General features: G+C 47.4%; 2 protein-coding genes across 34 annotated transcripts in view; both read left to right on the top strand.

The window, feature by feature from the left end:
• The window catches only part of PRR5 (proline rich 5), an 83,502-nt gene extending 74,960 nt beyond the window's left edge, over positions 1–8,542 (top strand). For 18 of the 19 annotated variants that reach the window (XM_072917522.1, XM_072917514.1, XM_032752103.3 and 15 more), the window contains 2 exons: positions 4,533–4,671; positions 7,397–8,542. In XM_072917522.1, coding sequence (XP_072773623.1) covers positions 4,533–4,671; positions 7,397–7,947 — 690 coding nt within the window. In that variant the 3' untranslated portion in view covers positions 7,948–8,542. 19 annotated transcript variants of the gene reach the window in all.
• Positions 8,543–10,344: 1,802 nt separating this feature from the next.
• LOC100231733 (nucleolar pre-ribosomal-associated protein 1) overlaps positions 10,345–22,867 on the top strand; it is a 38,966-nt gene continuing 26,443 nt past the window's right edge. For 5 of the 15 annotated variants that reach the window (XR_012053608.1, XR_012053607.1, XR_012053606.1 and 2 more), the window contains exons 1-13: positions 10,346–11,190; positions 11,285–11,404; positions 12,318–12,359; positions 12,575–12,615; positions 12,699–12,771; positions 12,852–13,507; positions 13,586–13,627; positions 13,715–14,046; positions 14,124–18,960; positions 19,157–19,334; positions 20,395–20,453; positions 20,740–20,787; positions 22,217–22,342. Coding sequence is in view for 6 of the 15 variants with exons in the window: in XM_072923637.1 (XP_072779738.1) it covers positions 18,914–18,960; positions 19,157–19,334; positions 20,395–20,453; positions 20,740–20,787; positions 22,217–22,342 (458 nt within the window). In the remaining 9 variants the exon portion in view is untranslated. Of the gene's footprint in view, positions 11,191–11,230; positions 11,405–12,317; positions 12,360–12,460; positions 12,616–12,698; positions 12,772–12,851; positions 13,508–13,585; positions 13,628–13,714; positions 14,047–14,123; positions 18,961–19,156; positions 19,335–20,394; positions 20,454–20,597; positions 20,788–22,216; positions 22,343–22,867 lie in introns of those variants that run through there. The other 10 variants (XM_072923634.1, XM_072923633.1, XM_072923638.1 and 7 more) reach the window with 10 other exon arrangements.

Here is a 22,867-nt window from a genome sequence, read left to right as displayed (position 1 = left end):
GTTACCTTTTAAAGTAAGTTTTTGCAGGTCTGCAGAGCAAATATTGCATTAAAGATATGGGTAGAATCTTTGTTTTACTGATAATGCTCCAAGTTTTATTTTTTCCCCAAATTGTAACAGAGCTTCTTGTAAGCTAAGCAGCCAGCCTTAAGACTTTTGCTTTATTGCTTCTTAGTGAAATACTGAAATAGAAAGGCATTGAGCAGTAAGTACAAGAAGCAGCATAAGCTGCCAAAATAACAGCAAAATACTTTATTACCATTATTATTATTATTATTATTACTATTGGTGACTTTTAAGTCCTGTCATCATTTTTTCAGAAACTGTTGTGACACAAATAGCCACCCAAGTTGACTTAACTTAGAAGTTCATTTTGTTTGCCTCTATAAGCAGCAATCACTTACAAATTTGGGGAAGGGTCTATAAAGGACTTCATATAGATACCGATTTGGGGGGTGTACAGATGTCTGTTCATATTTAGCTATCTATTTATCTATCTTTACATACAGATATATGAAACATTTATAATAACTATACTTTCCTCCATTCCTAAGCTTCTACCCGAAGTGCTTTTCTGCTGAATTTGGTGTTGCACATGCGACACAGGGGATGGGTTAGAAACCTCTGGTGGGGAGACAAGAGTTCAAGTGCAGTCTTGGGCCTGGCATCTAAATCAAAACAAGCTTCTTCCAGGCTCCTAAAGCTTGCTCTGAGCCAACAGACGCTTCTCTAGGTGTCGTGGGCTGGGGTTATTAATAAATAAGTGACAGTGTCATTACATCATATGGAGAGTTTAGATTGGGAAATCTGAAATTGTCCTTGCTAAATTTTGGGATGTACTTGTATTTGGTGACATAGAGGCCCAGAGGATGTTTGTCATTGAGTATCACAGTAGGAAGGGATGCAGTAAAACCACTGTTTTGTGGGGTCAGGAGAGGATCTGCACCTTGTTATGCTCCTGCTCTGACAGAAGCTCAGCAAGCTTTTGTTGCTCCATCAGGCCCCTGGAGGAAAGCTTTGAACAATGGTCGATGCAGGAGAGATGTCACAGGTGATGGAGCATGTTTGTGCCAAGGCACAGCGCAGAAGTCAGCACTGGCTCCAGTGAATGCCACATATTTTATGAATTTTCAGTACGTTTTCAAAAGTATCCCTTGGAATGCAGAATTGAGGATTAAAACTAATAGCTGGCTGTGTCAACACTGAGTGGTTTTACACTGTAATGGTAGAATTCAGTGGCCTCTTCACTTCAAAGGTGTCAACTAAAAGATATTGAACTGAAAAAGAGGTGGAGATTAACAATGCTTTGAGAGAGCAGAAATGAAGGTTGAGGGCAATACTGAAGAAGAAGCAGATGCAGGTGGTGAGAGAGTTGGGTTTTTGCAAGAAGAGAGTGTTTCTCAGGAGCAGAGAGCCACTGGGCTCTCCAGGTACAGCAGCTGCAGGACAGCAGTGCTGGGGACGAGGTGAGTCTGTGCCCTGCACAGCTCCCTGGCCCCATGATGGAGAGTCGTCCTGGTGGCTGTAGCTTGGGGGTCTAGTCTCCATCCTCTCAGCTTACCATGGGAGCCTATCCCAGCCCAGCGGAGCTGCTGGGAATCTCCTTGTATTCCTGCAAGAGCAGCTGTCCATGCAGAATATAGCTCTGGCTTTTGGGGAGTTCATTAGAACATATAATTCAAAACCAAAAGAACTCTTCAGAGCTGAAGGCTGATAGGAACTCAGGCAGTGTTAGGGTGCCACCAGGTAAGGACACTTCTGTTATTTATCCAGTTCTGCTGGTGGTAGGAGTAGGTCCGTGAGCAGCGTGGCATCTAGTGAGTTACTGGGGTTTGTGAGGAGCCACTTTAGTTTTGATTTGGCTCACCACCGATTGTCAGAGGCATGTGGGGAAGAGGGTGCACACGTGCCATGTGCAGGAGACAACTAGAAGAAGGTGGGAGAAAGCCTTGTCTCTGGGGGCACTTTGCCTGGCCCATGGGACAGCAGCAGACACTGCACTCCCCGGAGAGGCTTCTCCCGTCAGGTGGCAAAAGGCCTCCAGCCATGGGCCGCAGTGGGAGGCTGGGCTGGGCCAGTGGTCTCCTGCCAGCAGGCAGACCTGGGGAGGGGCAGGGGCTATAAAAGTAACTGCATCACAAACTCTGGGGCCTTTCCAGACTTGTTTTCTTGGGCTTTGGAAGCTCGGGGGCTTTTTGCGTCTGGGAGCTTTTGAGTCTGGGACCTTTTGAGTCTTGTGGTTTTGCTTTGGCGCCTGCTGAGGAGCCTGCTGAGGTCTGCTCCTTTGTCCTGGCCCTAGCCTGCTTTTTTCTCCCTTTCTCCCTGGCTCCATCCTGCTTTTTGGCTCTTCTGCCCCCACTGGCACTTGCTCGCCCTCGCGTCTGTCCTGCCTCCCCGTGTCCTTGACCACTGGGCCGTGTCTGTGGGGCAGACCGTGTCTGTGGGGCCGGCCGTGCCTGTGGGGCCGCACCTGTCCAGGAGCCATGCAGGCTCCCCAGCAGGCGCAGCTCATACCTCGCTGCCTGGACCTCAACAGCCGCTCTCCATCCTGCCGGTGGTAGTGCCGCTCTCCCTCTCTGTCTCCCCTCTCCCTCTTGTTCTCTCCCCCCATTCCTTTACCGTTTTCCTTCCTCCTTCTCTTTTGTAGCCCTCTTTAGTAGGGCAACTTCTTTTCTCCTTGTTCTTAGTTTTGGTTCTCAAAATACGAGGTTGTCTCGGTTCACTTAATTTCGTTCTAGACAATCCATTTTTAAAAGAACTCCTCGCAGTTCCCCGCCATGTGACACGACAGGGTTCTTTACCCACAGCTGATATTTAGCTACTTGTCTTTCACCAGTATAAAAAATGCTAAAATGGTGGAAAAGTAAATAAAGCTCTACAGCAAAGCCTGAGCATGAGAAATGCTAAATATCACTGGCTTCTGTCACTCATATATGTCATGTTTAGGAGACCAGTTCCAGAGGTATTTAGTGTGGGAGGCTGAAGTGGGATGTCCTAAGCCCTGGCTTTTGCCTGGTGCGCTCATGATGGGTTTGTGAATATGTAGTAAGGTAGCAGGCATGTTGCCTTTCTGAAGGCTTGACTAGAGCCCAGCAAGAAGCCTGGAACGGATCTCAATAGGCCCGTAATGACTTGAAAATACGCGTACTTTCATGAAGTCTTCTAAATTATTTCAATGTTAATTTACCCTGGTGGAATAACTGTGGGCTCATTCTGCTGTTCCTTTGATGTTTGCAAGCTTTTGGATCCACCGGATATGCCTTTGTGTTCAAATTTGTATTTGTAGCTGTCCCAAAGTTTTTCAGGACATAGCACATCACCAAAGATTGTTATTTGTTACTTAAAAACTGCTGAACTGTAATTCAGACTCTGTCCGAAATCAAATTCTGTCCAAATTTGAATTCTCTGTTCACCATTATTCATTTTCCATTCATAAACTTTTATCAAGTGATGAGGCAGTGCAGCAACCAGCGGGTAGAGTCATCCATTCAGAAACACATCTGAGAGTCCCTCTAGACTCTGGTTGGTGAGTCATACTGAGCTGTGAACACATCCTGAACGTCAGGATCCTTTCACATGCTGAAGGAACTGTTGCAACTTTACTCATCTGGTCTTTATGTCGCTCTCCGGGGGCTTTCATCCAAATCGGCTTCTTTTTACAGTAGCTCAGGAACACGTTATGAAATCTCCTATTTTCTGGCAGAGTTATTGCTGAGTACGGCATTTAGGATCTTAATTCTGCAACAGGATGTGCTGAGCACGTGGAAAGTGTGAATCTGCTCCATATTGCAAGAGGTATCCTACTCAAGAGTGTACGGGACTCTGCTCAGACCGCACAGGAGTACGCACTCTGCAGCTGTAAGCTGAAGGGAGAATACAACTCTGCAAAGCTTTTTCTGTCACCTCTGCAGCCTAACAAGTCTGTTTGTGGGCCGAAGTGCAGAGTTAACAGCTGAAGGCTAAACATTTTGCCTTTTGTGTGATTCTTACCGTGCTAATTATAATGTGACTTTTGCCTGGAAAATGATTGGTGCCAGGGGATGGATGAGGAAAGAGAACAAATTTCTTTACTGTAAATATTGGTTGTTGAAAATATCCTGGAAGAAATATTTCTGAGGGTCTTAGTTTCACTTTTTTTCTCAATGCTGTTGGTATTGCCGAGATGGCAGTGACACCTTGTGGTACCAGGTGCAATCCTTCAGGAAGTCACTGTAAGATTGCAATAGCAAAAAGTCCAGGGATATTTTTAATTCCTCTTTACAGATTATGTCCTCTATCCTTCCCTGCGTGCTGTTCACTAAGTAGGATGTACTTTCCTGGATTTAAATGTCCTGAAAGTAGCTCTGGTCTGATTCACATCTCTTGGCTTTACCAAAGAGGAATCAGCTGTACCTGCAAATCAGGATCACATTACAGGGCGCCTTTGCTTTCACTCAGTGAAAATGCTTGTTCTTCTCTGGTTGTCCTGGTGAGCCAGGAGAGTTTGTGATTGGAGGGGACATTGCTCATCCTGGGTATTTTCTCTTTTTCAGGGGGTTCATGAATCGAAAGGTGTGTCTGAAGATTATTTGAAGCTGGAATCCCTGATCCAGAAGGTTGTTTCTCCTTACTTGGGCACGTACGGTCTGTATTCCAGTGACGGACCCTTCATGCACTCTGCCTGTATCTTGGGTAAGAACAGCACAGACTCCATTTGGCATAGCACAGAGGCCTTCCCAAAACCTTGCTCCGTGCAGGGCCAGGGCTTGCACAAGAGATGATGGCTGCCAGTGCTTACATGAGTACATCAGGCTTCTCTTCTAAGACCATGCAACGTGCAGAGTCACTGTAAAACTTGCAGTGGCAAAAGATGAAAACAGATCATCATAAAAGTGCTCAGTAATAAAAAAATTCAGTAAAAGGAATCTAGAGTGTGTTTAGCATTTCCATTGTACCTTTTAACAAGAGAGCTTTAACACAGGATGCTTTATGGACAGTGAGAGGGAGAAGCACGAAGCCACTTCTAAAGTACTCTAGTTCATTTTCATTAGTCTTCATTAGTACACAAAGATCATACAAGGTTGTTAAAATTAGGGAAGAGAGTAGGAATTTGTCTTGGAGAAGAGTAACACATAAGCCTTCAAGCATGTAAAAGCTTTTTGCAGAGTAGAAGGTAGTAAGCTGTTCTCCATCCCAATGGAGATAAGAAATAGAGTGGGTCTTACATAGCAGGGGGAATTCATATTACGTGGAAGGAAAAATCCCTAATTTCACATTAATTGCCTCTGGAGATTATTGAATCTTTCCTGCTGAGACACTTTTTACCTGTCACGAATATCAGCGTTCGTAAGGAGCAAGGGGGAAACGTGGGCTGGCCTGGTGGCAGCTTGAGTTCCTCCCAGCTTAATTTCTGATTCTTAGAGCTCTGAAGCCTTTGGTGACTTCTGTGATGGCAAGGTTTAGCCAGGATGAAGTTTGGATATCATACATAGCAATGCAATCTGTTGAAAATACAAGGGGAATACTGCCAGCCTAAATTAAAAATGAAATGTGGTAGTACCTGGGTATTGTAAATACTGGGATGGTCTGATTACATAGAGCAGACAGGAGGGAAGAGAAGTACAATTGCATGTTTTCTTTGCACTCAATTCAGTCTGTTTGCTTGTCAGAAATGGTCAGTAAAGTAGTTGATTTTCCCTTGGAGCTGAATGGCAGAATGGTTGTGTTGCAGCAGGTGTTTAAGAAACAAGTGAGTTTTATGTGACTAAATAGAGGCTGGTTATTGATGGAAAATGGTTCAGGATTACTATGTATTCATTGCTCGCCATTAAGACGCCACAAGCATTGAAATGGAGCCCCAAATTGACATTTTCTAAATACAATCTTTTGTATGTCAAGATAGAAGAAATGCACCCAAAGAGAATAAAGCATCAGTGAAATGAATTGTTAGCAAATAAATGTCTGATTGCATGACTGCAGAAGATAGGAGGTTTTGGTGGGCTGGGCACTTCCTCTTGCTGCGGTCTGGTTTGTAGACGTAGCAATACTCCTGAAGGTCTCAGTGTAATCACTGAACCTGGATCCAAGGGAACTGAATGTGTAAGTGGCTGCTTCTTTTAAACTAGTGCATCTAATTCTCTTCAACTATTTTGCTAGCATGTTGCATGTTGTTACCAGAGTTCATAGCCTTAGGAACCTTTTCTGATTACCATCTCAAACTCCTAACAATGAAAAAGTCCAAAACTGAACTTGGATCAGATTATTTCACTGCTGAGGCAGACACTTGCTGCAAAATACAGTCTTAAATACAGAAATTGACTTTTTTAGTAGTACAACAGATGATTGGAATTTGTGTCCAGGTAAGCACATAATCGCACAATAGCATAATTTTAAGAGATTGGAATATGTGTAGGAAATTGCAGAGTTTGCAGGGAACATATACCAGCATCCTGATTTAAAGCAGACAGTTATTTGCAGTGGCTGTCATCGACTTCCAGAGATTAGTTTGATCCCTGGTCCAGTTGTGCCTCCTTCATGGGATGGCAAAGTGAGAGCAGCAGAAAGAAGGCTTCAAAAGTGAGACCTGTTATTCACACCGCTTTTTCTTCTGATAGGAGGAGTGACTCTGAGCACTGAGACCTGCCCAGAATTTGAGTGGTGGTCATTTTGCTCATGATGGTCATTTTATTCACACTGCCAGGACATTCCAATGCTAAACTACTGCCAGAAAGGCCACTCTGTGCTCACTTGCTGCCATCTGCTGCTTATTTTTTTGGGAAAATCCCACTTGGTTAACAGCATTCATGCAATCAGTGCTGGATTTAAGGCAGATTTGCTCCCCCCAAAAAAAAGGTTTCTGTGGGCACTGCCCTCTAGTTAACATTTTTAATCACTCTTGGTGGTCTCCCCCATCTGGTCTCTAAACTTCAAAAGTTTTTCCAGAATTAGTAGAAAAACTGCCTGTTTTAATCCTCATGCTCCAAATTTGAAGAGACTTCTATTTTCCCAGGATGGGTGGGAAAGTTACATTTCAGCTACTAGAAATGAGTAAAAACATTTATAGCCTGAAAAAGAACAGAATTGCACTTTCTGTTCTTGTCTATAGGAAGTATTTACAACTGTATATCCCCTCTCTCACTGTGTTTACTGTTTTATTTCAGCTGGTGAAGTTGTGTGAATATAAGGGAATCTCAGTTATTATTTGTAAAGATAGTTTTGGGGTTTTCAGTATGCTAAAGAAATCTAGGAAATCTGAAGCCTGTGAATCTACAAAACCAGCAAAATGTCTTCTTCTAGAAAAGTTTCATTCATGAAAAGCTCATGAATAATCAGGACTTGACATTTCTTTTGAACACTCATAATTATTAGTACCATAATAGGAGACCTTGCAGCTACTACTCTGGATCTTTGTTTGCAGAGAAGCGGTTCTTCAGACGTTCCAAGTCGGGTGACATCCTTGCCAAGAACCCCGTGGTGCGATCAAAGAGCTACAACAATCCACTGCTGACGCCGGTGGCCGAGTATGAAACAGAGAGCATGGCTGCCAACGGAGCCGGCATCCGAAGGCACTCCGTCTCAGAAATGACCTCCTGCTTGGAGCTCCAGGGCTACTCCAACCTCACCACCGTCATGGACAACGGTTCCAAGAGCTCCGTGACAACCGCGAAAAGCTCACTGCCCAGAGACCAGGAGAGGCCCAGCCCTGGGTCAGTGCAGTGCACCAGCAAACTCAGCACAGCTGAGCAACAGAAAGGATTCTTCCACTCACTTGGTGACCCACACAGGTCTTTTGAGCTAGGCAGAGACACTTCCTTACTTCCAGTTCCCTCTTCTAGCCCTGAGAACATAGTGGATCAGATTTTGGAGTCTATGGACTCTGATTCTGAAGGCATTTTCATTGATTTTGGCCGAGGCTGTTCCAGTTCATCAGCGTACAATGTGGATGTGAACAGGCAGAGCATTGTGTGAAGGATATTAGGAGACAAACTGTGGAGTTTTATATTATATATGAAAGTTACTAAGACGGTGTGTCAGACTATGGGCAAGCTGGCCATGCCTGGGGAGATTTAAGGCAGATTTGCCAGGTCATCATGGCTATACTGAGCAAACGCCGCTTGTTTATAGCAGGAGGGAATCTGCTGAGGGGGAAGCAACTCCAACCGCTTTTCCCCATCCCTGTCACCCTGCAGATGGATTTGCTCTTTCTTTATCAACTTAGGAGTTCACAAACTCACAAGTGTCTGGGAAAATATGATTAGTGCAGCTGGCAGTGTTTGTTCAGGAAAACAGCTCAGCAAATAGCTTTGCTCACTTCTGATTTTCTAAAGAGGTTTCCTGCAGATGGTAGGTTATTCTCTGAACTGTAACACCTCAGCCAGAGTAGAAACATATCCTTGAAAAACAAACCAACAAACAAATACAAAAGGCTTTGGGCTTTCATGCCACAGAATACAATAATAAAAAAGTCTCTTTTAATATTTTTCTTGTACATCCTTGTATGCACTCCTTTGCCTAATAGTGATAAAGGCAAATAAAGAGAAATGCGCTTCCTGATGTCACACAATGCCTAGCGTCTCATTTTCTGTTTCACTGTTTCCTCAGCCAGTGCCTTGTGTCTGGGAGAGTTGTCTCAAAATTGGCTTTCAAGACCGAAATTAATTTGCTCTGAATGTGGCGCTTCTGAGAAATCTGTAATGTCAACTTCTGAAGCACCTGTGGGATGGAGAGATTCCATCATATACGTGTTTCCTAAATAAATGAAAATATGGCCTCTCAGGGGAAATCCTCATTATATATTTATATTTTTACAGAAATACCATAATGCATCTGCTGTCAGTTATGGTTTTGGGAAGTGTGAACCTTGCAGCTCTTCTTATCCTGAGCACACCAGCTCTTCCCTTGCAGTAACACAGTGGTGTAGGAGCTGGATCAGTAGTTTTGCAGAGCATTGATGCACGTGATACCAAGGTGAAGCAGAAATCCTGCTGCACAATTGAATTTTGATCAGGGGGGTTTGCAGTGAAGGCAACTCTATTTTGTGCCTGTACTTTGGTGGAAGGAGTCAGCTGGTGTCTCCTGAGCTGCTCAGAGACTCCGGTCTTTGGTTTGGTCTGGGCACTGCCTGGTGCTTTGCTCAGGGACCGTCCAGCTTTGCTCTGGACTTGCACTGCTGACCCCAGCATTTGCCACACTCTTCCCCGGCTTTGATTGTGTTTCTAGACTCAAAGCTGTGCTTCTGACACTCAGCTTCCTTTGGCCTCACTATGTGTTAGCTCAGGGGAAGCAGAGGGGGGCACGTCACTCTGTGGTGTGAAGAGACATAAAAAAAGCAAGGACACAAGAGCCACCCTCCTGCCCTGGACCTCCGCCCCACCCCCCTCCCCCGGACCCCCGCCCGGGACCCCCTCCTCCAGATGGGGCGCTTTCTAACCCCCATCCCCCCCCCCCCCCCCGAGCCCCCTCCTAATGAGGGGGCCCTTCCTCACCTACCCCACCCCCCCCAGGGACCCCCTCCGAAGGAGGGGACCCTTCTTAATCCCCTCCCACCCCGGGACCCTCTCCTAATGAGGGGGCCCTTCCTCACCCCCCCTCCCCCCAGGACCCTCCCTGCCCCCCAGCCCGACCCCCCAGTGTGATGTCGGGAAAGCCGGAGCCCCGGCAGTGTCGGCCCGTGTGTTGCACTGGAATGGGGGGACCCGCAGAGCGGCTCCTGCCCCGTGTGGGGACCCCAGCGAGGGCGGGGGGCGCCGGGCTCCGACCCTCTGGGCTTTATTCTCCGGCACCCCGAGCCCCGCGGCTGCGAGGAAAGAAGGAAAAGGGGAATGGGGAATGAGAACAGGGGAGCAGATCGGCAGTCAAGGGGAAGGGGACAAGGACAGGGGGCAGGGGGAGAGAGGTCGGGGTGTGCGGGGTAGTCGGGGAGGGGGCTGGGGGGAAGGCAGGGTGGAGGAAGGAAAGGAAGGATTGAAGGCAGGTTTGGGGAAGGAGGTGGAACGTGTGGAGGGGGAAGGTATCACGGAAAGGCGGATGGAGGAACTGGGGTGGGGGGTAGGGGGGGAAGGGGAGCAGGGAGAGGGGGCACGGGGGAGCCCGGCTGGGGAGGGCAGGAAGAGGGACAGGACGGAGGAACAGGGTAGGGGTGAGCAGGGGAATAGAAAGGGAGGAAAGGGAAAGGGGTGTAGGGGGGACCGCCCGGGGGGGGAGGGAGCGGAGGGCTAGGGGGGAGAGGTTGGGGTGGGGGAGAGGAGGAAAGGAAGGTAGATAGAGGAGGTATTGAGAAAAAGAAACGCAAAAGAAAAGAAACGCACAAGAAAAGGAAGAGAAAAAGAGATAAAGGGGCCCAGCCGGCCGCAACCTCCCGCGCCGAGCAGCAAATGGCTCTGCCCGGCCCTCCCCGCGGTTTAAATCCCCCCGGCCCCGCCCCGCGCAGGCGCGCTGGGGCCCCGCGCACCTGTGCGCGCACCTGTGCTGGCCCCGCCCCCCCGCCCCCCGCCCGTAAATGGCGGCGGATCCGCACCCGCCTCACGTTCTGCGGGGGATGCTCGGCCCGGGCTGTGGCGGGACCGGCGCTCAGAGCGCCGTGCGGAGATCGGATCGGGGCTGCTCCCGGCGCTGTGCGGCGTCCGACGGGCTCAGGTGGGACCGGGACTGGGATCCGGGCCCGGGGATTTGGGTCCCGGTCCCGCCGGTGTCTGCTGTGGGAGCCGGGCAGAGCCGCTCCTTCCTCGGCGGGCAGGGTGGGGGTGCCGGGGCCGGAGGATCGAGGCGGGATCGGGACCGGTATCGCCGCGGGCGGGAGGAGCCGCTCCGCCGGGGCCGCCGCTCCCGCTCCGGCTGCGCCCGGTGCGGGACTGGAGGAGCCCGGAGCCCCCGAAGGGCAGAGATCACCTCCGGTCCTTGGCTCGGCAGGGCAGGAGCTGCCGTGCCCTACCCGTGGCTCGCAGCGTGCCCAACGCACGTCCCGGCACGGGCACCGGGGCACCGGACAGCGCTGGCACGGACACGGCTGAAGGGCTGCCCGTGGCTCCTCGGCCCGGGGCTGCTCCCCACAGGCACGCAGGGATGCTTCAGCCCGGACAGGTGCCACCGACAGCCCAAAGGGACCTCAGGGAACGGCTGGCATCACCTGGGAATGGAGGCACGGCCGTTTGCAGAGGGGCTCTGACAGCAATCCCCGTTTCTGACCTCCCCGAGCTCCCACACAACTGCCAGGTATGTCCCAGCCACCCCAAATCTCCTCCCTCTTTTCTAGCCTGAGGCCATCATCCACCCCCAGCGTTTGAGCCAAGGCAATCTTTCCTCGCAGATACTAAATGCCAAGCTATAGCCTCGGAGATGCCTTAAAATTAGAGGTTCGAGTGTGATGATGTTTGGAGATTTCCAGGGAGCCAGCTGGAGGTGCAGAAGTGATGGAAAACTCTCACAGGTGGGTCCCACTGGAGGTGTGCTGCAGGCAGGGATGTGCATCCCTTTCCTGAGGGAAAAGGCCATGCAGAGGCCGCTGCTGAGGCTCTGAAAGGAGCGGAGTTTCTGCAGGAGAGATGTTCTGCCTCAGCACAGGCCGGGAGCGCACCCAGCCACTGCCTTGTCCTGCTTTAAAACATCAGCAGGAGCCTGAGCTCTGGGGGGTGAAATCAGCTGAATTCCAGGGAACTCTGTCAAGTGACCCCAGAGACATCCCTGGGGCTGGGGGATGAGGGTTTTAAATAGCAAGTTCTGTAGAATAGAGACCTGTTCTTGTCCTGATCCCAATGAGCTTCCCTGGAACCTCTGCTGGTTCCTGACACAGCTGGTGCTAAAGTGGCAGCTCTGCATGGGAATTTCCACTCTCCACGAGGCACTGTCAGGTTATTCCAGCAGGAATTCAGCAGGGAACCTGGGGCTGTGGGTATAATTCATCTGAACTAGCAAAGCTGATACTGAACCCCAAATCCGGGCACCACGCGGAGAAAAATAGGATAGTCTGAGAGGGTTACCAAGAGTCCGTTGTGAATTCTCAGCCCCCTCCACTGGGCCCAAAGAGCCCTCTCAGAGAGCAAACTACGTTATTCAAGCTTGTTCCAGGCTGCAAAGGTGTGGCTTCTGTTTCTTCCCAGCCCAGGCAGATTTTCTCATTTTGCTTTTGGACTGTGGCAGAGGAACCCCCATGGGGAAGGGGGCATGCAGACTTCCAGCAGATCAGGTCAGCTTAGTAAACACAGGCTTCATCAAAGCAAAATTGAGTCCCTTATTGAAGCAGTTTTGGTTCTGTTTTGAATCTATTTCCTAAAGGGTAAAAAATGTCAGAGTTGTTTGCTTGGTGACTGTGTTACAGCCCTGTTCTTTGCCTTTATTTTTAGGAGGTCCAGGCTGATAGCAGCAGTCAAGGCCCAGTGTGCCAGGTGAGCAGTGGACAGAAGCAGTTGTTCTTGCTCAGGTTTTGGTTTTTGGTGCAACTGTAAGCATCCCTTCCTGTTTGTGTGCTTTATGGGAATCCACTCAGAGTATGCATAGCCCCTGTCACCAGCAGGCCGATGGACTGGGTTTGCTGTACTTGTGAGTCCTCTGGAAGTATTACAGGACCCTGTGATGAAGCCTTCCGATTTTGTATTTCAAGGTCCCATCCTGGTAGCCCAGAGGAATGGCCGAGGAGTTGTGGTGAGTCAGGGAGGTAGGGAGGAGAAGTGAGAGTCCACTCGAGTTTCAGCAATGCAATGTCTCCTTGTGTGCCCTTAACCTAGGTATACCCTGAGATGACGGTGTCGGCCTCCAAGCAGGCCTGAGGTGTGTGGCCTGAGCATTCTGAGCAGAACGGTGAGTAGCAGAATTATCAGGTTTTGGCCGACATGCTGTTAAGACTGTGCACTGATGTTTGGTTTTCTTTCTCTGGTCAGACCAAGAGAGAACAGCCTGGGGACAACTGGAACTTCCCAGACAGGCAGGAGGCCTCCCCTGATGGGGATTTGCATCCCCAGATGTGTGCAAGATAAGTCGCGGGCTACAACCCACAGAGGGGATGGAAGAGAGGTGCCAGGTTGGGACTCCCCAGGAAGGGTTTTTGAGTCAGATTTGGAGATGGGGTTGTCCAAGAAGCATCTCCTTAGGCCCTCTAAAGGGAAAGTGTCTGTTTTGATCTCAGTGCTGAGGTGCGCAGGGCAGAGCAGTTCCGGTGTGTGTCCTGTCACTTGTCTCTGGTGCACTCTGTGTTGTTTGGGTCTTTCGGTCCTTTCTTCTCATCAGAAGCTCACTCTCCCTCTCCTGTCCCCTCGTTTGTCACGTCCTGTCCTGTGTCACGGGTGTCCTGTCCTGTCTCCCGGAGCTGCACTGCTCTGCTGCATAGCCTGTAATAGCACAAGTCCTGTGGACTTGAAATTTGTAATGCAGGGTGTATTTGAGCTCTAGATTGTATTAGGAGATTGATGTAAGATGTCTGGTGCTGTTAAGTTGTCCTGCTGCCATTTGACACTAGTCCTAACTTCCTTTCAGATGCAGAAAGTTCAAATCAGTGGCAGAGAGCCCCAGTCCTGGGTGAGGGTGTTGCCATGAGCAGGTCAGTCATTGTTTGCATTTGCAGGGGAAGCCTGAATGGTGACCGTGTTACAGCGGTGTTCTTTGCATTTATTTTTAGGAGGTCCAGGCAGATAGCAGCAGTCAAGGCCCAGTGTGCCAGGTGAGCAGTGTACAGAAGCAGTTGTTCTTGCTCAGGCTTCAGTTTTTGGTGCAACTGTAAGCATGCATTCTTGTTGGTGTGCTTTAGGGAATCCCCTCGCATTATGCGTAGCCCCTGTTGCCAGCGGGCCGATGGACTGGGTTTCCTGCGCCTGTGATCCCTCTGGCAGTGTTTCAGGACTCTGTGATGAAGCCTTGAAATTTTGTATTTCAAGATGGTATCCGAGTAGCCTTTGGTAATTGCTGAGGAGTTGCGGTGAGACGCCAAGGTAGGGAGGGGGAGCCAAGGTCCACTTAGGTTTCAGCATTGCTGTGTCACTTTGTCTCTTCTTCACCCAGGCAGACCCTGCGATGACGGTGGCAGCCTCTGGGCGTGGCCAAAGTCTGTGGCCCGAGCAACCGGGCATTCTTAGGAGAATGGTGAGTAGCAGAATTTCTGGGTTTTGTCCATTGTGCAGATAAGATCATGCCGTGATGTTTGATGTTCTGGATTGTAGCTGGGCAAGGGACCACAGCCTGGTGACCATAGGACATTCCCAGCAGATGAGGCAGCCTCCATTCGCACGCAACATGGATTCTCATCCCCATATGTCTGAGAGATAAGTCGAGGGCTAAGGCCCACAGAGGGGACGAAAGTGAGGTGGTGGGAGGGTCTTTTGAATCAGCTCTGGGGGCGGGGATGTGCAGGAAGTGTCCCTTTAGGCCACCTAAAGGGAAAATGTTTCTTTTGATCACAGTGCTGAGTTGTGCAGGGCAGAGCAGTTCTGGTGTGTGTCCTGTCACTTGTCTCTGGTGCACTCTGTGTTCTTTGGGTCTCTGAGTCCTTTCTTCTTGTCGAAAACTCTTGCTCCCTGTTCTGTCCTCTCGATTGTCATGTCCTGTCCTGTGTCACGGGTGTCTGCACATATTTGTCCCGGAGCTGCTGTGTCCTGCTGCATAGCCTGTAATAGCACAAGTCCTGGGGACTTGAAATTTGTAATGCAGGGTGTAGTTGGGCTTTAGCTTGTATTCGTTGATTGTCATAGCATTTTTGGTGCTGTTAAGTTGTCCTGCAGCCGTTTTACACTAGTCTGAAGTTCCTTTCAGATGCAGACAGTTCAAATCAGTTGCAGAGAGACCTAGTCCTGGGTGAGGGTGTTGCCATGCGCAGGTCAGTCATTGTTTGCATTTGCAGGGGAAGCCTAAATGGTGACTTTGTTACAGCAGTCTTTATTCTTAGGAGGTCCAGGCAGATAGCAGCAGTCAAGGCCCATTGTCCAAGGGGAGCAGTGGACAGAAGCAGTTGTTTTTACTCAGCTTTCAGTTTCTGGTGCAATTCTAAGCATCCTTTCTCATTTTTGTGCTTTAGGGAATCTACTCGGAGTACTCATACCTCCATCACCAACTGGACAACGGACCGGTGCCAGGAGCGTGGCTTCTCGTTTTCCAGCCTTCCTTGCTGTGGCGGTTTTGAGGAACTTACTGGATGGTTTTCTTTTGTTCATAGTTGGTGTAGGAGAACGGCCATGGTGTGCTTTTTGCTTCTTACGGTTCTTGGTTCAGGTGCTCATGACAAGGGTTTTTTTTGGGTTGAGTCTTGTGGTTGGATTTCTTTTTGATGGGTTCTTATGTTTTTGAAGGATGTGTTTTTAAAGGTTTATAATGTTTTTTATGGGTCATAGCATGAAGTAGAGGGTAGGTTTTTAATTCGGTTGTGGAGGCTTTTATTGGCGTGAGTATGTAGTGGTTTATTTTGGTTGGTTTGAGGTAGTGTCCTGTAGTTTATTATTGAGGTTTTTTTAATATTGATAATTGCATTCTTGTTTATTATGTTGTAGGGGTTTTATTTGTTTGTCTTGTTTGATTGCTTTGTGTGTTTAATGTCTCAGACAATTTGGGAGTTATTATTTATGGTTACTTTTCTCTTTTGGTGACATGTTTATTTCTAGGTGGTATTTGTGTTTTGATGGTTTAAGGCATTCTGAGGTCCTTGAGTTAGGAATTATTATTTTGTTGTTGTGAATATATTTTTTTTGTAGTTGGATATATTTGTTGTTTTTTATTAGTTTGATTTTTGGGAACATGGGTATTTCTATGGTGGATCTTTATAGGTAGTTATTTTATTTGGGTGGTGAGTTTTTTGTTTCTTCATGGTTTCGATTTTTTTATATCTGTAATTATTTGGGGGGAGTTTAGTTAATTTTATAGAGTATTGGGTTCTCTTGATGAGTTAGTGTAGTGGTAGGGTATTGTTTGGTTTTTTTTAAGAAACATTTGGGATCTGTTTTATGGTTTGTAGTATAAGAGGTTAGTTGAAGAGTTTTTTTCTTTTTAGTGTTTTTTTTGTTTTGTGTGGGTTTTTATAGGTGTTTTTTTTGCTGGTAGTTGGTTGGCTGGTGGAGCCTTTCTGAATTTTTTGGATGGTATTCTTGGTTATTCAATGCTGTTTGTTTTGGCATTTTATTTTTAGGAATTGGATTAGAACTGCAAAGTTCTAACTGTAACTCTAATGAAACAAAACAAATGCATAAATATGAAAATGGGAATATAAAACTTCAATTTTAAATATAAACGGAAAGCATATAAATAAAACATGTAACATAAATAATGTTATCCTTTACTATTAGATAGTATATTGTTTGATATATAGTATTTTGTTTATATAAATACATATAAATATAGATTATAAATATGAATAAAATCCATATAAAACCTCCATATTGAGATGTATAATTAATACATGTGGATATATAAATATAAAAATTACTAAATAATAGAAATCAATACAGTACATAATGCATATTTTACTGTGTATGTCCTATTTTAACACATTCTATGTCCTAAATATTATATATCGAAATACGGTACCTCAATATATTGTAATCGAATATATAACAACTTGTAAAAATCAAAAATAGAAAGGTAGAAATATTTAAATATAGTTTAAAATAAAGGGGATTTTTATTTTGTATTTGGTAGTAGGTAGGGTTTTTTTAATAAAATCTATAAATATAAATAAAATAAAATTAGAAATCTGTGTATAGAAATACATCCTAAATACAAAATTCAAAGGTAAGTAAAAATAAATATTAGCAGTATCTATGAAGTATAATATAAATAATAATTTGTCTATCTTGCTACCTTAATATATATATGATACATATTTATAAACACATCACTATAAAGTAGAAATGCAAATGTGACTATAATGATGAAAAAAACATGTAAATATTCAAGTATCGTTTAAAGAAAGGGCTTTTTTTGGTTTTTATTTGGTTAGAGGCAGGGTTTTAATGGAAGAAAAATGAATATACCTTTTGATATCATTCTAAGTATAGAAATATATATTCAATGTATACAGAGATATATAAAAATATAAAATAGAAATGAAAATAAGTATTCGGAATAGATAGAATATAAATAACACCATACATCAATCTACATTTTAAATGTAAATTTGAATATAAATGCGAAAAATAGAGATAAATTTAAATGCAGTTTGAAAGATAAGGGGTTTTTAAAAGATTTTTACTTGGATAGAGGCAGGGGTTTATTTTAAGCAATATAAAACTTTTAGAAATAGAATAATGTAAGAATAGAAATATGTAAGTAATGTATTAAGCAATGTAAAAAAATGTAAATTGTAATAAAATATAATAGGAATAAATGTAAGAAATTATTAAAATTGCAATTATACATCAATATGCATTATAAATCTGAATGTGAATATAAATATGTAAAATATAAAAATAAAATATATTGAGATGCAGTTTGAAAGAAAAGGCTTTTTCTTTTGGTTCTTATGGGGTTAGAGGCAGGGGTTTTTTGCTGGCGTTCTTTTCCACACGGGATGTTTTGGGGCATTTGCTGCCGAGGACGTTCCGGAGGGGCGGGCGGCAGTGCTGCCGCCTAGTGGACACAGAGCGGTACTGCAGCCCGCCGCTCGCGGCCGCTATCTCGGGAGTGACCTGTCGCGGACTCGCGTGCCGTGCACACGGGCTGTGGGCTCAGCGGCTCCGTGGGCGGGTGGATTTCGAGCAGGCGCTGACCGGCATCGGCAGATTTGCCTCTCTCTGCCCAGCTCCTGCAGCGGCCGCCATCCTGGGCGCGGCCCTTGCCTCTACCACGCTGGGTGCCCGTCCCGTCCCCTCCCGTGCATTCCCACCGCCTCCCTGCCGTACAGCTGGAAATAAACAAAACCAACGTAGAAATATACATAGGTTAAAAAGAAAGGGCTTTTGGGGCGGGGCGGCCTTATTTGGTTCGAGGCAGGATCTTTTAGTTTCTGTGCGGGATTTTTTGGGACATTTATTTCGGAGGATTTTTTCCCAAGGGGATCGATCGCTGCCGCTCTTTTCCCCCTGCCTCCCCTCCGGGCGAGCGGCGGCCCCCGGCTGTGGCGGGCGGCAGTTCTGCCGCCTTGTGGACACAGAGTGGTACTGCAGCCCCACAGCCAGCGCCCGGCCGAAAACCACCGAGACAGGGCGGGAGGGGCCAGAGCGGCCCCAAACCCACCGAGACGGGGCGGGAGGGGCCAGAGCGGCCCCAAACCCACCGAGACGGGGCAGGAGGGGCCAGAGCGGCCCCAAAACCCACCAAGACGAGGCGGGAGGGGCGCGGGGCGGCAGCGAGCGGTGAGCGGGGCGGTGTGTGTGAGTAGAGGGGAGCGGTGAAGGCGGCTCAGCGGCGGCGCCGGGGAAGGGTGGCAGCGGTGAGGGCAGCCCGGCGGGGCCGGTGTCGGCGGGTGGCGGAGGCGCGGTCGCAGCGCTCACGGGCCGGGGCCGAGCGGCGTCGGAACAGGGCTGCGCCCGCCCCTCCTGCCGCCCTCCTGGGAATGGGTTGAGGCATTATGGGTTTATTGAGGTAGGGATAACTATTTTGTTGTTTTGTAAACAAATGTCAGTTGTTCTGACAGGAACAGGCTGAATGGGGCTGTAGCTCTGCCTACAAGGTCAAGCAGTGATAAGGCCTTGTCAGCACCCTGGGAAGTAGAGGATGGGTAAAGTGAGCCTCTGTGTAGCACTTCTCTGTAACAGATTAGCAGCTGCTGTAGCATCATTTCCTAGACATTGAGTGGTCTGGGGCTGGATTAGAAAAAAATTAGGTTTAGTGTATTGTTTAACAGCTGCAGGTGGAGGAACCTGTGCCTTCTGCTCTCCCCACAGCTGTCTCGGCTGTCACACCTGTCCTGAGGAAAGCCCTGTGGAAGGAGCTCGGTGCCACGATTCAGGACCCTGAGGCCACTGTGAAACTGCAAATTCTTTCCAAGCTGTTGCCACCTCCGGGAAGCAAAGGGCTGCACAACCTGATGGACTGCCTTCCTGCTGCTCCGGAGAGAGCAGGCAATGAAGAGAGGTGGGCAGTGTGTGTGTGTGTATGCCTCCCCCAGGGCTCAGTTTGTCCTGGGAATCAGTGTGATAGGAATGGGAGCATTAACAGCATCCTCTCCTCCGAGAATCTGTTGCTTTGCACTTTGGCAGCAAGACATCTTTAAGATATACAAAACCAAGTTAAAATGTTAATAAGAAAATCAACAGCTATCTCTCTGCAGCTGGGCCGTGGCAGATGCCATATCCACGGTGCTTAAAAACTCAGAGGAGCTGCATTCCTGGAGGAGACATCTCTTCTCAGCCTGCATAAAGGGGTTAGTTGCCATGTACAGCAGCAGTAAAGATGAAGGCAAGCAAGAAGTGGAGAGGTCCATGCTGCTGAGGCTAGAGGAATTATTGGTGAGACTGCTTATCTGCTTTGCCACAGAGGGACTGTATGCATATGTGTGATTGGGCAGTTGTAGATTTTGTAAATACAGATTGGACTCGATTTCCTGTTTTATGGATTCTGGTTTCCATGGATTTTTCATAGCTTTTTCCGAGTCCTGAGAATCCTTTATACGAGGCAGTTTTATGTTCTTTTTGATGGCTTTCTGGTACGAATCCCCTTTGAATGTAGGAGTTTGAGGTATTTAGGAGTAAGAAATCAAAGGTTACCAGTGGATTTTTTAAAAAAATTAAGTTTAAATTAATTATTTAAATTATTATAAATTAATTAATTTAATTTTTAAACTTAAAGTTATCACCTTCTTTTTTAAAAGAGGCTGATAGAGATACTTGTGCCAAGACCCATCTGCCATGCCATCTGAAGTCTGGGGCAAAAGTCTGGTTGATCAGGAATAGAAATCAGACTTTGATCTTGAAGAACACTACTTGGTCACTCCCTCTGTATACTGTTGCCTTGGTTTGAGTTCAGTGAACACGGATCCCTGTGACATGCAACACTGAAGGTCTCAGGGCAGTGAATGCCTTTGCGCTCTCATGGCTTTTGCTGAGACTCCCTTGTAGGACCTGGCTGACTCTGCAGTCCCTGGGGCCACCTCACAGGGTCCATCCCATCCTGAGGGTGTTTCCAGCCTGGCGAGGTTGGCACCTGCATTCCCAGGACTGTTGAGATGTGCAGCTGTCAGTCTGCTCCAGGCTCTCGCTTTGACTTGTCAAGTTGCGAATCCTTTTGCACTTGAGGAGTTTGAAGAGTATTGAGCCGCTGGGTTTTTGGAACCTACAGCCCAGCTTGCTTTTTGATTCCATACAGCCCCTGCTCCCAGACCAACAAGTTTCTTTTGAGCCAGGAATTAGGATTGTTGTATCCAAGAGCTTTTTTCCCTGTTACCCTCAGATCATCCCACGTGAGCGTTTGGCTTGCGTGTTCTTAGTGTGTGTCCCTTGAACAAAAATTGCTGTAGAAGCTCCATGTGCCAAATGTAAACCAACACCTGTTTTTACTTGCTGCACACAGTGTGTGGTTGAAGAAGTGGACCCAGATGACTGGTGTGACCTTGTGAAGACAGGGCTCAAGTAAGTGCTTTCATTTGAATTTGGTTTGGTTTCACCAAGTTCATTTTCTTTGCCAAGTTCTCATTTCTTACCCAACTTGTAGCTTCAAGTGGGTTTTCTTGGGTTTGGTTACAGTCTGACTTCTCTGTGATCCTTCTCCCAAAGGTACCGTTACAGAGATGAAACATTTCTGAAGGTCCTGAACGTTGCCATCCAGTTACTATACATGAAAGAATCCTCACTTAGAGCGTAGTCAAGCTCTCCAAACTACACATGGTGGTCACACAGCACTCTCTATTTTTGGCAGCCATCCTGAGGTCAAGAGAAGAAGATGGCATGAGCGTCCAGACAAGAGGTATTTTTTAATCATCTTCTTCCCATCCTAAACACAGCTAATCTTCTCTTTCTTGCATTATATTCTCTCCATCCAGTAACACATCCACCCATCTAAATCCTTGCAGAGTTATTAGCAGTTCCAGAATACTGGCATTTAAATTGTACCTCTGCTTGGATCCAAATGTTACATTCATTTTATGCTGGTTTTAAAGACTTCTGTTTTTAAAACTAGTGGAAAGGTGGGTTTGGGTTTTTGTTTGCTTATTTGTTGTTCTGGTATTTTTAACCCAGCTGAAGTCTTGGATTTATTCTTTTGGTTTCTGAGGTACTTAGTGTAAGATCACTGAAGTGCACATAGATCCTATGATGTTTAAGCCTCGGCTACACGTGACACAGGCTTCTGAAAATGGAAATGGCCTTGGCAGAGTGAAGCGAAGCAGAATTAAAATGCATGTGAGCAGAAGAACCAAGCGAAATGGTACTTCTGGGTGCTGTGTGCTCCTCTGGCCTCTGCCTGCTGTGAACACTTTGTGTTGCAGCTCGGTGTAGTCCAATTCAGTGTTTGTTTGGTTTGATTTTTGTGTGTAATAAAAACACTGGTCACTTACTCTAAACAACTTCCCTCCTTTACTGGACACATCCTGGAGTGGGACCAGACTCCCCCTCACCCTGGAGGAATTCCCTGCTCCTCTGGAGAGGGGTGAAGCCAAAGCTTAGGAGCAAAGGCAAATCACCAAACCAGGGGCATTCTATATATATCCAAATAAGGGGCTCTGTCTTCCTGCTTTTCCTGTAGTTCTCCTTCCTGGTTTCACCTGGCCTGGAAGGATGGGCATGGCCTGTATTTATCATCTGAAAGTGGTGTTACTAAATCTGTCCAGAAGTTCTGATTACAGACACTCATTTTCTGCCAGAAAACATTTTAATTTCTGCCAGAAAACATTTTAATTTCATTCCTTTCACCCAGGATGGCTCTCTGTGGTCTCAGACAGTGTTCCCTGGGAGGAAGGGCAGCCTTTGCCTCGCCTGCACAGCTCAGGTGGATGTGACAGAACTGGTGTGGCCTGACAAGGCATGAGCAGCTGTCTGTGCACTGGAGTGCCTTGAAAACTTTCTCTGTGAGGTTTTGGACACGTTTCTCTTTGGGATTTCTTGTGACACATCACCCAGGTGTCCCTTCCTTTGTATAAAGTCCCGTGGTAAAGGATTGAATGACGGACAAGTGGGGCCTGGGATAAAAATGGTTCTGTTAAAATTAGGCTAAGAATGCAATAGAGAAATGAGCTTCCTTTTAATGAAATAGTTAGGAATAAAAATGCTTTTATATTTGAATTGGTGTCCCCTCTCATGGATAAAACCCCATAGTGAGCAATCACAGCAGAAGTGTGAAAGCCGGGATCCATTGGCTTCCACAGTGGACTTAATGTTCTTTTCCTCCTCTCTTTCAGGACAGGAGAAATCATTGAGCTCCTCCCATCTTTGCCAGAAGCTTCAGTGTTTAAGCAGCCAGAGCCAAGAGGCTTCAGCACCAGGGGTGTGCGCTGGAGGGCTCCTGGTCCTGCCCATGCTGTGGGGTAAGTCAGAGGGACGCAGGGTTCCCCTTTTCCTCTCTGCTGGGATTAAGTGCCTCGGGAATGCCATTTCTGACAGCCCAGCCCTACCCCTGTGTGCTGGGAAAGGGCAGCAGGGAAGAGGCAAATGCCAGAGTTCCTTGGGGCTGACGGAGTTGTGGTGTTTGGCTGTGCCCAGGGGGGCAGGCTGGGCATTGTTCAGGCACCCAAGGACTGGTCTGGGGCTGGGAGCCCGGGGAGCCGAGCTCTCGGTGCATTCCCAGCTCTGCCAGCTGCTGCAGGGCTGGGTGCCAGCCTCTGCTGGGGCTGGGGCAGGAACTGCAGGGGAGGGCTGGCAGGATTTGGGAGCAGAGGGAGGAAAATGAGGAACAGTGCTGGGCAGTGCTCAGCCTGTGCTGGTGTCAGCGCAGCCGTGCAGGGCGCCGGGATCTGGGTTCAGCTCCGGCTCTCCTGGGGTTCAGGGTGCAAGGTCGGAGGGACTGGGTTTATCTGTGGCTTTCCAGGCCAGCAGGAACAAGGGGAATGTGG

Source organism: Taeniopygia guttata, chromosome 1A (genome assembly GCF_048771995.1).
Source record: "Taeniopygia guttata chromosome 1A, bTaeGut7.mat, whole genome shotgun sequence".
Lineage (NCBI taxonomy): Eukaryota > Metazoa > Chordata > Aves > Passeriformes > Estrildidae > Taeniopygia > Taeniopygia guttata.
Note: the sequence above shows the minus strand (reverse complement) of the source record. Positions and strands in the feature narration are given on the sequence as shown.